We start from the raw sequence: 17,073 nt of genomic DNA, 5'->3' as shown, positions 1-17,073 counted from the left end.
TAGCCAGATTGCATTTAGTACCCAAATTATTTTTAAGTGGACCATAATAAGCTCTGCTTTAACTGGAAACTGTTCCACACACAAGTCTAGTAGTAGTAGTAAATCATCAAAATGAACAAGATTCATTTAATTAAAAATTTGCAGTCGGCCGCATCGATTAGTTAGATTTATAGGGTTAGGGCCCTGTAACTCACATCCAGTCACAGGTCCCCTAAGGGAAGTGCAGATGGAGGCTTGACTTGTTATTGGTGCACTGGTGAAGGGGTGAACCAGTGATGGGGTAAAGGCTGCAGTAAAAGCAGACAGATGAAAGGCGTAATGTTGTTAAACTCGATGAATGGATTACTGGGAGGATAATTTCCTCCTGAGAAGTCTGGCTAACTTGGAGTCTTGCTTAAAATGTATTATATACAGATGTGACAGATTAAAGGAAAAACCCATGACCCTTGAAATCCGTTGGTCTGATAAGTATGAAAACTATGTTAACTGAATTTTTAACCTTCAGTTAAAAAAATCTCAAACCAATCAATCCCGTGTCTGGGAATTTCAGGGTCATTTAGACCACTTTTTTCACCAGCAATGTTAAAGCAGAAGGGTGTTCATTGTCCCCAGGAGAGTTTCACACATGCACATAATCAATACCAAGGTGCATTGAAGCTGTTCTGGCCACATGTGGTGGAAAAACTCCTTAGTAAGGCTCCAATAACACAGGCCTAGAGACCGTTTGGCAACTTCAGCATGCTCTTGTGCATTCTTTGGTAGCTACTAGATTGCCAGTGTCACCTATAATTTGCACAGAGGACACAGACAGAGTGGAAATTGCTCACCTTCAAAGTAAAGGCCGTCCCTCAGTGCTGCAACCAACACGGATCAGAAGGTGGACCTTTTATTTTAAAGGTTGCTCAGTGAGCGGTTGGCAAGTGTCTGCACACAAGTTGGCGATTTCCATAAAAGACGCCAACTACAGGTAACTGTAGCAATCTGCCAGAGCAATCGCAAGGAGGTTTTTTCGTGTAGCACCAAACATCTCTTTGTGGCCAATTTCACCTGCTGCAACCAGCTGCCAACTGATTGAGGAATGCATATTTTTTTCATATGTTGCCACGGGTTACCAAACAGCCTTTATCCCTTTTTTCCCTACATTTGACAACCAAGCCTTGTTTCGGCCTGGTTAAGTATACCATCACAAATGTATATTTTTAAAAACAACAATTTTTTTATACTTTAATCAGAAAACTCTCAAATGTTCTGCACACAGGATAGAAAGGACTCTTTTCTATGGTTAGATGCACTCCCTTAGCTTGTGCAATAGCCCACGGGACTGTGATAATTAACCAGGATGAACTCTGTTGGATTGAGCCCTTTCCAACCCAAGATACAGACTCAAGAGAGCTTGACTGATGACTTTATTATTGATTTAACCTATCATAGTGCTACTGCTCATTTTTAATTGGAGGTTACTTATCCCTACAGCTGACATGTTTCAGGGTTAAATACTAGATTCGAAAGCCGATAGCATCTCTTTTTCTTCATATCTCAGCCGTTATTGAGCTGTGAAGAATATGAGTGCACGCTTGAGGAAATATGCTGAAAGCCTGAGACTTTTCACTCGTCCTCCATGTGCAGACTTCTATTTTTTTCCCCCAGAGTGAATATTTTTATAAGGTGAAATGTTATTTTTCTCCGCAGAGCCGCATCCGTCGAATGTGGAACGACACGGTCAGAAAACAGTCCGAGTCCTCTTTTATGACCGGGGACATCAACAGCTCTGCATCGCTCAACAGAGGTATTTGTTTCCGCAGCACATCTTTTCTTGAGTGATTCAATACACCAGCCTTCACCTCAGAATTTATGACTGTGACTGAGAAACTTTTTTATTTTTTTTTCTCTCTCTCTCTCTCTCTCTCTCACAAAAGCAATGCTATTTTTCTCAAATTGCGTTTGGACTTGCATTCCTCTTAATAATGACACGAGGGCTTTGCAGAATTAAAAGCCTCTTTAAAGCTTTCAGCTGCAAACCTCAATCCAGCTGTAAAAAGTCAAGGCAAATCACTCATTTCACAGCAATTTTCCTCACATACTGCGAAATAATTAAAAACGCCAAGTGAAATATGCATCTCCCCCACCCTACTTGGCTGTTAATTATTACCAAATACCACAGCAAGGTTTACAATGTAAGAAATCACGAAAATGAAAACTCCTGCCAATAGAGCTGCAAACTCTTACCTGTTCAAGTGACAGATTGAAAGGATAAATGCTTCACCGCTGCAGAAAATTGTTTATTATGTCTTATTTTGAAGTACAAACCAACCGTTTTCTATCGTTTTGTTAGGAAAAGTAACACTAAATAGATTAGGTGGTAGAGAGAATAGCAGGTTCTAGGTAAATCATGCATTTCATCACATTTAATTCATTTGATGAGTGTGCAATAAAGGATATATTGAACACCCCGCCCATTCTGCCTGTAAAAGCCTTGAGTGAGAAACCAGGAAAAGTGCTTACTGAAAAACCTAAAAATCAATTGGCTGGGAGCTTCTCTCATATATATGTGACTAAAGAGTTTCCATATAATTCATTGACAGACAGAGTAAACTTTGGAGTCTCTCAGGTTAACGGGAGCAAATGCTGCGCTCGCTGGCATCCCTCCCCGACATCTCTTGACGCGAGTGCCACACCGCTCACTCTCTAAATTCGCTCTGGGCGTCTGCTCGCATAGACGCTAATGCACACTTACAATGATGGATTAATGTTCGACACGGGGAGGAAGTGTCATGATCTCAATAATTAGGTGCTCGGCTTAGCACCGTCAACAGACGCAGCTTTTATCAATAGTGGGGAGGCTGAAACGGGGCAGGACTGAAAGAAAAGCCTGCATGGATCTCCTGTAAATATATGTTAAAATAAAAAGAGGTCAAAATTATACGTTCATTTCAATCCCCCCGGCCTTCTCACAAGGCTCGATCTGATTGAGAAAACACTCACATGAGCTAAAGAGCATGCTGGGAAGTGTGTTCTTCCATCCCACGTGTTATAAGAAACAGATGCAAATAGAATTTGCACTTCTCCGAGGCTGCTCCCGTGTTGTTATTAAGGAATTATATGTTGAGGAGCGAATATTCCTAGCTGTTTTGTGCTCCGTATTCTTCTTCCCCCCCGAAACTCCTTGTGTGTGAGAGAGTGAGCCTGCAGCTGACGCTCTGACTGTGATCATCTCGAGAGCGGAGTCATGCAATCATCTTGATAGCTTTGCATGTTCAATTTATCCCAGCATTCAAGATTATTTCTGCACAATCAGTGTGATTCTTTCTTTTTTTTGGGGGGGGGGGCAAATTGTCCAATTCAAACACAGGCACAGTCAGTGGGGGATCTGTCATTGGGAGAATTCAAGAGGGGGGCTGGTGTTTATGGAATACTCTGTAATTAGGGCAAGCAGCAACAGCAACATCAAATTGCAGGTTTTTTTCTTGTTTTAAAAATCTAAACATCCAGATTCCCAGGCAAAATGATAACGTGGCTAATTAATACTCAAAAAAGTAGGAATAATGCTGAAAGATGAGACCAACGCAGCGGCACTATAGTGCTTTTAAATTTCATTAAGCATAGTCTTTAGACATAAAAAGTACAAGTGCAATTAGAACGCCATAAAAAAAAAAAGAAGTCTAACTTTTAAGAGGAAGGGGAGAGTCACGGGGTACTATAAAAACCTTTCCCCAGTGGTGTGACAGATTCAGAGCGTTGGAAAAAGAACAGTACACTCTGCCGGAGGATCTAATTACGGTGTACTCGCACCTCAGATAAAAGATGTTTACCCGCTCTGGCACAGTGCATACAGGAGGCGCGCGCATGTAACGCCCTCACAAGTCTTAAATTCGGCTCCTTTAAAAATAATAGCCTCATACGTTGACGTGGAGAGAGAAGGAAAAAAAAGAAAATCAACGACTTGTAAACAGGAAATGAATGCGCCTGAGAAGTATTTTCAGCATACTTGATATCCCGCATAATGTATTCAGACACTTGGATTTTTTTTTTTAACCATCAGCTACTGTAAGAAAAACAAACATTACTGAATCTGCAGCATTCGTGTTTGAGATTGCAGCCTTCAAATCTGCAGCTAATCACCGGGCTCAGACTGTGAAGGTTGCTTTGGTGCGGTAGTATGTGGATGGGAAACTGATGAGTCATTTGGGCCAGATCCTGGCAGCAAGAATCTGAACACAAGCGCTGCATAAATAGAAAATGAGCCTCTGTTCTGTTTCCGTGGAAGAGGCGAGGCTGATGCAAAGTAATGACCGTCTTCACTATAGAGAGGACATATCGCTTCATTCAAAGGTTATTTCGGCAACTGCGCAAAGAGAATGAGCAAGTATTGAACTTTGCTCTTTGGAGAAAAGGAAATATTAGACCACTTCATCTCATAAGATTGGCAATGCCAGAAGTAATAATAATGGTGCAGGCCCCGGCTGTTGGTAGGCTTCCTTCGTACTGCTGCACCTGTCAAGCTTCCCATTTTCACACAGCATGCAATTTACAGCGCTAATAGTCAGGGCTCTGCCTCTTGAAATTCTTTTTTTTTTAAGGTAGACAAAAGCAGGCCTATCATTTCTTTTCAGCAGCAGTTAACTTCATTTCCAATGCTATGTCAGAGAGTGTAAACTTCCCGCAATTGAGCACAACAGCAGAGCTGAGGCGCTAAAGTAGCTAAACTCAGGCCGAACTTCCACACAGGCAGGACAACAACAACAAAGCTGTGAATAGATCTTATTTTTAACTAGCGTTTATACCCAGGCTTATTTTTTGTTGTGTTTTTAAGCGTGTGAAAAAGGGAGAGAATTCTTTTTATTATTTTTTTTTAAAGGCTCGATGATGTTTGGATCATTATTTTCCAGTTCAATATTTACCTGAAGGGTCTTTAAAAATGTAAACACACGTAAGCGTTTCAGGCATCCTTGGTCGTGCATTTCATTCACTTTAAACGGAGCAGAGTTCTTGCATTGTTGAACTGAATTGTGGAGCTGATGCTTTGCTTTGCTTGTGATGAGTTGATAAAAGTTCATGTATATAACGCTTACTGCCAATTGAAGCTGCTACCTGCTCTTGGTGAGTGACATAGGGTTGGGTAGTACATGTTAGAGCAGCCAATCCCAAAGGTGGTGGGGGACCTGTGCCATGAACCTATTTGTTCATGTGAGACACTGGGACTGTTGTGGAGGGCCCACCGATAAGCTTATAAAGTTAAAATTAATATCGAGCAGATTGTTTCAGCTTATTGGTGCATCCACAACAGTCCCAGTCTCTCAAATTGGGAAAACTAATTGCCCACCCCTGTATTGGAATGTCACCCAGTCTGGAATGTCCGCCAGCGACCAATGCTCAACTTGAAAGCAATGCGGGATGAGTGAATCACTCCCTGTCTGGATGCTCCTTTATAGTTCAACAATGCTAATTAGCTTAAGTATCACGAGAACATGGCTAATTAGCATATCATGAACACACGTTACCAAATCTGTTATCAGCCTACATGTGCTGGCCTTAATAAAAACAAACAAACAAAAAAACTAAAGCAAAAACAGAGCTTTGCTAACATGCAAGTAGCTAGTAGCTCAGCTAAGCTAGGCTAACATACCAGTAGCTTTTAGCTAGCAGCTCAGTTACAGGGATGAAGCAATCCTTCCTTTTTTACTCCATGGCTGTCAGATAAAACCTCTTCCTGGGACTGTGTTTACTTCCCAGGCTTCTGCACTTATACATCTTTCTCTTCAACCTTATATCATACTTCTAGTAGTAATGTAATGTGAGCTCAAGCAGTAAAAAGACTCTCAGTGGAGTCGGCTCGAGGGCCATCGTGAAATTGGCGGATGGGACAGCGAGAGAAGAATGTGGACAGCTGTACTGCATATTCAGCTCCAGTCTGAGAAGCAATACACCCCTGCTTTTAAAAGAAATATGCAGCTTTAGCTGTGTCCCCTAGGCCGCATCCTTCAGAGGACCTGGCCTTCGCGGTCTGCGTGGCCTGTGTGATCTCTTGATTAATCGAGCAGATATTTGAAGTTTACACAGCTACATTCTCGCCTGAAAATATCTTAAAAATTCATTTTGTGACCAAGAAAGAGTAATAAAACTAAGTAGCTGCCGCCATTGTTGGAAACTGGAATTGGCTGGGCCGCGCTATTAATTCTGGGATAGGTTGGGCCATGAAGGATACACCCGACTCATCCTTCAAATCCAGGGAAACGAAAGACGTATTTGTTGGCCGCATTTGGAGCAGCCTTCGAATTGGGACAGCCTTCGTCTCCTAGCTCTGACGTAATTGGCCTTCAAATGTGGCCTCTGAAGGACCTGGCCTAGGAGTTGAGACACACCTATGACATTCCTAACATTAATATTGGGGGTAAAAAAAGTAATTAGTAATGCAGTTTCCTAAAACACCCTCAGACAGGTGCGTGCCCTCTGTGTTGTCCTGTTTGAGTCCAGAGACGTACCAATACCTGTGCTGTGTTGGCCATGTCGGTTCTCCTTTGGAAAGTTTACCTGTATACTGCCTGAATGTGGAGCACGAAAAAGGGCTTAAAGCTAATGGCCGACATTAACGGTACAATTAATACACTTTCCATTAGCCGCGTCAGTTCTGCCACTTTCATGTAGCAAAACCTCCCTCACATTAATGACCATATGATCATTTGGATGTTAATGGCTGTCACTGCTCAGCTGCATCTGCCCAACTGATATGTATGTTCTCTCTGTTTCTGTCTATATCTCAATTTATCTACCCACCTACCTTTTTCCTGTCTCCTTTTTTCCTGTCTCACTCTGTCTTTCTCTGGCTGCTCCAGGGGCTATGGCTAACCATCTTATACCTAATGCACTCCTACGTCCTCATGGCACTAACAATCCCTATAATACATTGCTTGGGGAATCGGCAGTCTATAACAACCCTCTGGGCATGTACAACACACAAGGTGTGCAAGCTTCTTTCATTCTTTAACATTGTGGCTAGGGCAGTGTTTTGTTTTTTTTTTTCATGTCTGAGCCTGGAGGTACTCTAGGGGGCACATCTTTGTTCCCATCCCAAAACAAAAAGCAACTTTATGATTGGACTATTAAAAGTAATGCACTAAGCTGAAATCCCAGCAGTCGCCTTGAGAGTTTTAACAGCGCTTTAATTTAGAAACAAAAAAAAACAACAACACTGCCCTTGCTGTCTTTGTGTTAGCTTTGAACAAGCTATAGCTTTATCATAAAAATCCTACAGGTTTGTTTTGCTGTGGGATTTTTCAGTGGTGTTGCATCTTGGCTTGTGTTCAGAGCCGTGCTATTCGATTACATAAGTTGCACTCACTCGTGGCTGTTTGGCCAAACACACAGTGTAAAAATGAGGAAATCCTCTGAAATCAAGAGTAGGCGCCTATAGGGAGCCAGATACAACACCAGTCATTTATTTTAAATGTGCTCCTGTGTTGTCAGTGAAGCTCGTGTGTGCTTTGTCTCAATGTTTTCTTGTTTTGTTTTTTTGTTTTAGCTTTTAGCATTGCATTCTCGTGAACACCGCTGTTAGATTCTCAGACACTGTTGTTTTGTGATAAATGTCGCTGAGGCAAGCAAGAATTTAAAAATGAAAATCGCCGGTGCTACATAACAGAGCGGTTTGAAGGAAAAATTCAGAGGTTACAGTTCATTTGTTTCTTTAGCTGTAATTTACGGTGGCCCTGAAAGGCCAAATGGACTGCAACCTAGGAAAACACCAGCAATAAGAAAAACGCTGTAAAAGCACACAAAACACAATGGAAATAGGAAAAGCAGAAATAGGAAAAAACAGATTTCCAAAAGCACAAGGGAAGTGTTTCTGGGGAGACAAAAACCCGACGGACCAGCTGCAGGAACCAAAATATGCTAAGTATTGCGCTGGGTGACACTTAAAAGAAGTGGAGGATCTATCGGTTTTATGAGGAAAGAAAAGATGAGAGGTAAGTGTGTTAGCCTAACTATTAGCCTAAAAATCAGCCATCAGCATTACATGAATCATGAGAATAAAACACACCTAGCATGTTTTGGTTCCTGCAACTGGTCCGTCGGGTTATTGTCTCCCCAGAAACACTTCTCTTGTGATTTTGGAAATCTGTTTTTTTCCTATTTCCATTTTTTCTATTTCTGTTGTGTTTTGTGTGCTTTTGCAGTGTTTTTCTTATTGCTGGTGTTTTCTTAAGTTGCAGTCCATTTGGCCTCTCAGGGCCACCGTAGAAATAGCTATTTAGCACTTCATTTCAAACTTGGTAACTGTCATAATTACTCATTCATATGTTCAAATGTAGATTTTCAACTCAACATAGATTCAGTCTACTTATTGTGATTTAAAAACAAAAAAACAAAAAACATTTTCAGTATCGCAGATATTAAAGCATTCCAAGTATTAGAGCTGGGTATTAGAAACCGGCAAGCTATCGTGGGTCAGTATGACTATCGAAATGCTATTTTATTTTCTCTCTGCAGAGCTATTCCAGCTCTCAGCAACTCAATATGTGTTTGCTGTAACTTTGCGAGTCTGTAAAACTGGGAAAACTCAAGTTAAAAAACAACAACAACAACAAAGAACCTCAGAGAGCTTTGATCAGCTGATAATTTATGTATGAAATACAAAATGCTTACATTGGAGGTTGTGATGGAGGGCTATGACTCACTTACACTGCCATAGATGAGGAAGAGTAAGACTGCTAATGGATCAAAAGATTTATCTGTCTATTTGACACTAAAGTACCGTATCTGTGTTTTACCCAAGGATTCCATCTTTTTTTCTCTTTCTCTCTCTCTCTCTTGCTATATATATATATGTTTGTTATGAGATATGTTCAGGTTCTTTGTGTGGGTGCACAGAATTTGCATGAGGGTTAAAACAATCTATTGCATTGCAGAAACATTTTCTTGATGAGTCATCAGCATACTATATGTGCGTTTTCCTCTTTCTACCTGTCACTGTTATGCTTACTGTGTTTTCTTTTCTTCTTTCCTTTCCCTCATGCTGTCCCTAAAAGAGCCCTACAGAGAGACAAGTATGGGAGTCAAACTAAACATTGCTTATCAAATGTAATTGACTTTGGCTTTGCTTTCTTTTCACTCGATGCTGACAAAGGGGTAATGAAAACAACGTCATTCCCTTTGGAAGCAATACAATTCTCTTTGTGACAAAGGCCCCTCACCTTGACAAGAATGCCAGTTAAATTGGTTTGAATCGCATCCCGAGTTCCACTGCTTACAGACATTTACACTACTTGGTGTAGTTTCAAAAAAGACAAGAGAGAGACTTCTTCCACTCACATGTCCTAGGCCTATTTGATATCACAGCCTGAATAAGTGAAGCCAGTTACAGCTAACATTAAGATTCACCTCAACGCTTGAAAAGGCACGTCGATATAAATTGATCTGTGATCTTTAATAGAACGCCGTGCCTTCGTTCGTGCACCTTTTATTTGATTATACCAAAAACGTACATAGATATATATTTAGATTTTTTTACGAGGCTAATTTCCTTCTTAGAAGTCTGAGACGTGCATCTTGTCAAATTTTCAAGAGGTCAGACTGCGAGCTTGACACTTTAACGAGCTGGATGGCCTTGTCTGAGGTAGTTTGAATTATCTTCAAATATATGCTTTGATGTTGATAGCATGGACTTGGCTAACTGATAAAGCTATGAAAGCTTCATGTCCATGCAATAGAAAGAACAGAAAGCCTCCTTCCTTCCAGTGTGGCTTTACTTTGAAGTATCAGTTGTGTTCACATTGATAAAACATATCAATATATACCCACCCCGCCTATGCATTTTTACAATGTTGTTTCTAAATGCTCACATGGGACAATATGGTTGGGATCCAAATTCTACAACTGGTGTTCCGGTTTGTGTTTCACTTTTAAGAGTTAATTGCATGGCTTCGATGTGTCCGTTGTCTCTGCCTGCACGCGTTTTGTGCTTTTGTGCCGTGCTCGAAGTTTGGTGCTGTCTGGTATCGCACATGTATCAATGTCTTCATCACTGCCATCATTTAATTGTTGATTTCCATGAAAATGAAGTAAGTCTTGGTATTGAATACAATTTTTAAAAGAAGGTAAGTGTGAGCTCATAGGATTTTACTGTAAACTGTGTGCTTTAATTAAAAATGCTAATCCAGGCCTTTACGTCCGAGTGCATTTCATAGAACTGGGAGGGTTGGTGATTTGATGGCTGCTGATAAAAACAGCATTTATGTCTCACAAGAGTTCACTGTTCTCATTCAGCTGCTATATCCCTACTCATCTTTGTCATTCCAGAGGGAATCCTGAACAATGCCCGGGATACAAGTGTCATGGATACTCTACCACTGAATGGTAACCATGGCAACAGTTATAGCATTGCCAGCGCTGAGTACATGAGTGACTGCGTCCAGATCATTGATCGGGGCTATAACCACAAGGAGACGACCCTGGAAAAGAAGATCCTAAAAGAGCTCACCTCCAATTACATCCCCTCCTACCTCAACAATTCCCACGAGCGCTCAAGCGAGCAGAATCGGAACCTCATGAATAAGCTGGTCAATAATGTTAGCAATGGCGGCAAGGACGGCGGCTACGGGATGGGCTTGGGCGTAGGGATGGGCATGAATGTCGCGCTGGGCCTTGATGACCATTCCACCTTTGTCCCCCACCACGACGAAGGCCTCGGTTTGGAGTTGATACGCGAGGAGTCGAACGCCCCGCTGTTGCCGCAGAGGCCGCCCCCATCCCTGCAGGCGGTGGACAACCTTCACAATCACCTCCACCAGTCGGCACCCCCACCCCTGCCGCTGCCGCACCACCCCTTCTCGTCCGCCAGCGCTTCCTCCTCGTCTCGAAGGAGGATCCCCCAGGAGAACAGCGAAAGCTTCTTCCCTTTACTCACCAACGAGCACACTGAGGACGAAGGCTCGTCGCCCAGCCACAGCCACCAGAGAGACTCCCTCTACACCAGCATGCCCATGCTGCCCGGCCTGCCCAACGTGTCCGGAGAATCGGCAGATGGCTCCAAGGATGGCGGCGACGCCAAGAGCCCGGAGGCCAGCTCGGACGACGTTTACTACAAAAGCATGCCCAACTTGGGCTCACGTAACCACCTCCATCAGCTGCATTCCTACTACCAGCTAGGGCGGGGCAGTAGTGATGGCTTCATTGTTCCCCCCAACAGAGAGGATCTATCTCCAGAAGAGGCCCAGCAGGAGCCCTCGCACCTAGTCACCAGCCTATAGGCCCGAACCCCCTCCCACCCGTGCCCATTGTATTCTCGCAGTCCTCTACTCTTCCCCCGTGTGCCCTTGGTCCATCAGTCGTTGGAAGTGGTAGCCTTTATTCTCTTTATTCTGTGTCCCGAAGACTGAGGCGGAGGAAGGAACTGTACCCTCGCTGTTACCGACCATAAGCAGGATAATAATTGCTACGAATGCGGTGGTGGGGGGCGTCGTCGGCAGTTAATATGTGACTCTATTTAGTTAGACACTGCAGAAGGTTGATGTTGTGCCCCCTCTCCTCCACTCGTCGCCCCCAACCCACACACCGAACACCCCACAACACCACATCCACCCCGTCCCCTCCCAAACCCTGTGTGGTTTGCCGTGTTTTGTCTCGTTGTGAAAAGAGACAATTACTCACACAGGATTTTTAGGTCTCAGAGATATAGTGTTGACAGTCTACAGGAACTGCATACCCCTAAAGTTTGAAACTGAAGACTTCACCAGAATTAAAACGAAACAAAAAACAAAAAAAAAGACTATTTTATTATACTTCTGTATCTATATTGACTTTTTGAGAGATTTTTTTCCTCTTTGGTGAGTTGCAGCACATTTTGTTTGCTGAAGTGTCCCTTCAATGAAAAAAAAAGACAAAAACCACACATATACGCACACACACATTTTGGACAGTTACCATAAAGGAATTATTGATTGTATGCTTTTAAGCATAACTGTTCTTTTTTTTTTTTGTTGTTTGTTTTTGTTTCTTTCTTTGATTTTACTGTAATTCCAGTTGTTAAAAGAGGGAGAAAAAAACTAATGAGAATTGCGAGATATTTCTATGTAACTGTACAGATAACTAGCATTGCACATAATAGTATGCTTTTTTTCCCGTTCCAAGCGAACCCTTTTGTCTCTGTAAATGTAGTGATTAGGAGCAATTTTGTTCTCTTGTGCTGGCCCTTCTGGGCTTTTGGTGCCAGTCTGTTTTTTTTCTTTCTCTTTTATCACTTTCTGAGAAATGACCATCGAAATAGGAGCAAAATTACACAAAAAATACCACAAGAACACACTTATCGTGCCGCATTTTCGTGAACCGTATTCACCTTTCTTTTTCAGGTCTGTTTTTTTTTTATTATTATTATTTCCGCCTGGTTCGTTTTCTCTTTCGTTTTCTTTTTTTTTTTACTGTGTAGATAGCAGAGCTCTGATTCACAGATTGTCAAGGAGACAGAATCAGTCCAATTTAATCACGAGGTGTCCCTCAGAAAGTTTATAGTGCATCCTGCATCTATATTGGCATTCAGAAAACACTTGTGCTTCTCAGAAAGAGAACAAATTGAACCTTGATGAGCACTAGACACTTGTGCAAAAACAACAAAGAAAGATGGCTGTTTTACTTATTAAAGAAAGAGCTTTTGAAGTGAGAAAAACTGGAAGTGTTTTTCTTTTTCTTCCTCAAGGAGAAAATCTATTTATTTATTTGTTAAATAAACAGTAATAAAGGATGGGAGCAAGTTTAGCAGCAAAAAGAAGTTTTTCTTATTGGCTATAATTATGGCTTCTTATTTATTCTTTTTTTTTTGTATTGGTTTCCGAGTTGAATGACCTCATAACTAATATTTGTTGTAACAGTGAAACTTGTTTGCCAACAAATAAATTACTGATTAAGATTTATCATGTAGCTATGACAAAAGTGCTGGTGTTTTGTCTGAGTCCTGGGACACTTTTGTATGGATAACAGCCGAAGACCTCCAAATAACGGAACGATCGAGTCTTTTCTTACTTCTGAGTTCGTATTCGTCATTAGCCCCTCTGTCCATTTTAGTGCCAAGTCAGTTTTGGCCCCGGCAACAGTGGATGTGCTCTGTATGCTCTGGTCTGCTTTATAATAGAAGCAGTGGTTTCATAAGCTGTAATAAATATTTCAATATCATTGCTGTTGTAACCAATGGATTCTTTACAGATACGGTGTGCTTGATGTGATATTGATAAGCTGCGCTGGAGTTGTGAGAGTAAAGTGGACCGCAGACCGCTTGAAAACAAGTGAGCAGCCTTACCTCTGAGTAACAGTAGCAACTGAAGGCAGTCGATGTTTATACACTTATTGGACAGGATTTGTTGGTTGGACTTTACTAAGAGCTTTTTTGTATTAAAAAAGAAACAAAAAGGCAAAAAACCCTTAATGACCGTCTAGTCAACCTTAGCTTGTTTTATATTTGATTTTAAAGGTTAAGCAACTCTTACCTGAACTTGTGGCATTATTATGAGATCATAGAGCAGAGTGACATCTGTGAGATCACACATAGAGCACAAAGACAAAGCACAATTAAGGCTGAGCATTTATACTGAGGCAGTAGGACATTAGGTAATGGCAGGATGCTTACATGTGCGTTGATGACTCATGCACTCACTTTGATAGGTACACCTTGCTTTTATCGATTCAAACCCCCTTTTTGCCTTCAGTGCTGCCTTAATTCTTCATGCCACAGATTCAGCAAGCTGCTAGAAACCTTTCTCAGAGTTTTTTGCCCATATTGACACAATAGCATCACACAGTTGGTACAGATATGTTTGCCGAACATCCATCACACCAGTCTTTCATTTCAACACATCCCAAAGATGCTCTATTCCATTGGAGTACAGGGAACTCATTGTTCTGATCATGAAACCAGTTTAAGATTATTTGACATGGTGTGTTATCCTGCTGGAAGCAGCCACCAAGCAGCTATAGGTACACTTTGTTCATAAAGGCATGGACATGGCAACAGTCAGGTAGGCTGTGGCATTTAAATAAATCTCAGCTGATACTTTGGAGCCCAAAGTGCAGAGAAAATATCCCCCACACCGTTACACCACCAACAACCTGAAACGCTGATACGTAGCAGGATGGGTCCGTGCTTTCATGCTGTTTACACCAAATTCTGACTCTGGGACTCTTCAGACCAGGCATCGTTAATTTTGGTGAGCTTGTGTGAATTGTAGCCTCTTTTTCCTCGTCTTAACTGATAGGAGAGGCAGACAGTGCGGTCTTCTGCAGCTGTAGCTAATCTGCTTCAGGGTTCGATGTTTTTGTGCTTTCAGAAATGCTCCTCTGCATACCTTGGTTCTAACATGTGGTTACTTGAGTTACTGTTGTCTTTCTCTCCGCTACAAGCAGTCTTGCCAGTCTCCTCTGTTCACTGGGATCAACTTTTTTTTTTTCACTGGATGTTTTCTCTTTTTCGGACTTTTCTCTGTACTCTAAAGAAGGTTGTGTGGGAAAAATCCCTGACGATCAGCAGTTTCTGAAATTCTCAGACCAGCCCGTCTGCCACCAACAACAAGTCACCTAAATCATCTTTCTTCCCTATTTGGATGCTCGATTTGAACTTCAGCAAGGAAATGTGCATCTTTTTAGGCCTATGAGTCACATTTATTTGCTAACATGTAGCTAACTGTAGCTTTATAACAAAAAAAAAATCAAAAATGGTCGTCTGGTGCAACGAAATCTCATATTTTTAACATTCTGAAGGCATTTTCTTCAGTTTGAGCTCGCAGTTGCATATTGTGGGACCTACTGTTTCCCCCTCTAGTCAGAGATGGCTTTCAGAGTATGACTGTAGCCTTCAAGTGTCTGAAAAGTGAAGCCAATACGGAGATGCATTCTTACTGATGGCTAGCAGTGGATGATTCATCTTATTTAAAAACAGAAGTCTGGTTTTATGGATGTCTATGAGAAGATGGACTCAATGGACACTTACTTGAGTTCATGATCTATATTGTTAGCTTCAGGTTTGACCAAATACAAAGGTTTATTTTTTCCCCAGTACAGTCAAAAATTAAAGTAGGGGATTCTTTAGGGAGGACCTAAAATCCAGTTGACAAGTTGCTATATGTGTCCCTTCTCAGAGATTTCCATCTCTGGCTTGTCACATCTGGTTTCAAAACACCAGGATGACGATAGCGATAGCTTCCCCACAGGATTTCACCAACCAGTGGATGATGACAGGTGGTTACATCTATACCTGAAATGGCCACTGTTCATCCAGACAACATAACAGTGCTTTCTTTGGGTCCTCAGCAATACACACACTCCAAGTGTGACGAAACACTTGTTAGGTAAAGTGATGGGCAAACAAACATACAGCCGTTCCTTTGCTTATCAGATCAGATGATTGGGTGTAGTGAAAATGGTGTTGCTCATAGTGACTCACTTAGAGGATTATTACCCAGCTCTGCAGTTTTGGTCATTTTCTTCTTCAGAAAAACTCTGCTGTGCTGCAGCAAACAGCACACCAAGAGTTAAGAACTAGCTTTTGAAAGCAGCAGAGCCATTAGTTACTAAAAAGCCACACTTTCCCTCGAGATTCGGTTAACACCTATAAGTAAATATTGGACTTACATTAGCTGGCCTAAAACACAACTCCTAATGGATGTTAATGGCTCTGTGTGTGCTGCTTGTGTATAGGTGGTGTGCTTGCAGCTTGTTTCGTGTGACAAAACAAACAAATGTTAGCATCAGATAAAAACATACCACAAGAGGAAACTGAAACCTGTCGGAGTGTGTCAAAGAACTGAATGATGCTTTGATATTGATCAGATTTTTAGCTACAACATGCGGGAAAGTGGGATGTTTTAAGGCCGTGGAGCGATTATTGACCACGCTGGGGATAAACTATTCAGAAACATGCATCTCCCATGCACTGTCGGCTTATCGGTTTTTGACACTTAGCTTGTTAGCTAACATAAACAAATGTTTTCGATTGTTTCTACTTACATGAAGAATTTCACTCTTTCACATTAAACAAATATGTAGAAACATCCTGTCTCAGAGTGATCCTGACAATTAAGGATGAATTTACTATTTCTAGGTTGGACTGCTGTTATTCGGTATTCATCATTAACGCCTTGAAAAGCCTTCAGTTGATCCAAAATGCTGCACCGAGAGCACTGACAGGGATAATAAAGAGAGAGCATATCTCTCCTATATTGGTTTCTCTTCATTGGCTGTCTGTTGAATCCAGAGTCTAATTAAAATTCTTTCTCCTCACATACAAGGTCTTGAATAATCAGGCCCCGTCTTATACCAAAGCCCTCATAGCATGCTTCCTAGGATATTTAAAAGCAGAATGGGAGGCTTTCAGGCTCCTCTTCAGGGGGAACCAGCTCCCAGTTTGGAGAGGCAGATAGACCGACCTAACTATTTTTAAGGTTATGCTTAAAAGATTTTGAAAAAGCTTATAGTTAGGACTGGATCACATGACCCTGAATCCTTCCTTGCAATAGGCCTAGGCTGCTGGGGGCTTCCCATGATCCCCTGATATGACTGTTGGTGTTGTTTTTTAATTCATTCACTTATTTTCAGTCTCCATGTATTTATACACCATTCTCCATATAATCAATAGTAATCATTCGTGTTTTGTCCTGTCTTACTACCCTCATCCCGAACTGGTGGTGGCTGCTCCTCCCTGAGCCTGGTTCTGCTGGAGGTTTCTTCCTGTTAAAAGGAAGATTTTCCTTCCCGCTGTTGCCACGTGCTTACTCATAGAAGGTCGTTTGATGAGTTTTTTTCTATATTACTGTAGGGTGTTTACCATCAGAGATGGGCAGTAACACGTTACTTGTAACGCGATTACTTTTTTCAAGTAACGAGTAAAGTAAGGGATTACTATTGCAAAAACAGTAATTAGATTACCGTTACTTTCCCGTAGGAACGCCGCGTTACTGCGTTACTAAAACCGTGATTTTTTTGCGAGAATGTCTCATGACAGTGACGTAAGCGAGTGCGCTGTTAGTGACAACAGCTGTGTGCAGATCAACAGTGGATCACATATCGATTGTGGGAGAGAGTATGAGCGTGCAGCGTTTA

General features: G+C 41.7%; 1 protein-coding gene across 21 annotated transcripts in view; it reads left to right on the top strand.

Annotated features, from left to right (window-relative positions):
• LOC101465762 (adhesion G protein-coupled receptor L3) overlaps positions 1-13,158 on the top strand; it is a 266,208-nt gene extending 253,050 nt beyond the window's left edge. For 8 of the 21 annotated variants that reach the window (XM_076881844.1, XM_076881846.1, XM_004554464.4 and 5 more), the window contains 4 exons: positions 1,690-1,786; positions 6,831-6,956; positions 9,024-9,041; positions 10,294-13,158. In XM_076881844.1, the coding sequence (XP_076737959.1) occupies positions 1,690-1,786; positions 6,831-6,956; positions 9,024-9,041; positions 10,294-11,243 (1,191 nt within the window). In that variant the 3' untranslated portion in view covers positions 11,244-13,158. Of the gene's footprint in view, positions 1-1,689; positions 1,787-6,830; positions 6,957-9,023; positions 9,076-10,293 lie in introns of all 21 variants that reach the window. The other 13 variants (XM_004554470.4, XM_012919995.3, XM_023153263.3 and 10 more) reach the window with 5 other exon arrangements.
• The last annotated feature ends 3,915 nt before the right edge of the window (positions 13,159-17,073 follow it).

This window comes from Maylandia zebra, linkage group LG3 (genome assembly GCF_041146795.1).
Source record: "Maylandia zebra isolate NMK-2024a linkage group LG3, Mzebra_GT3a, whole genome shotgun sequence".
In the NCBI taxonomy this organism is placed as follows: Eukaryota; Metazoa; Chordata; class Actinopteri; order Cichliformes; family Cichlidae; genus Maylandia; species Maylandia zebra.
The sequence above is the reverse complement of the archived record's forward strand: the minus strand, read 5'-3'. Positions and strand labels throughout refer to the sequence as shown.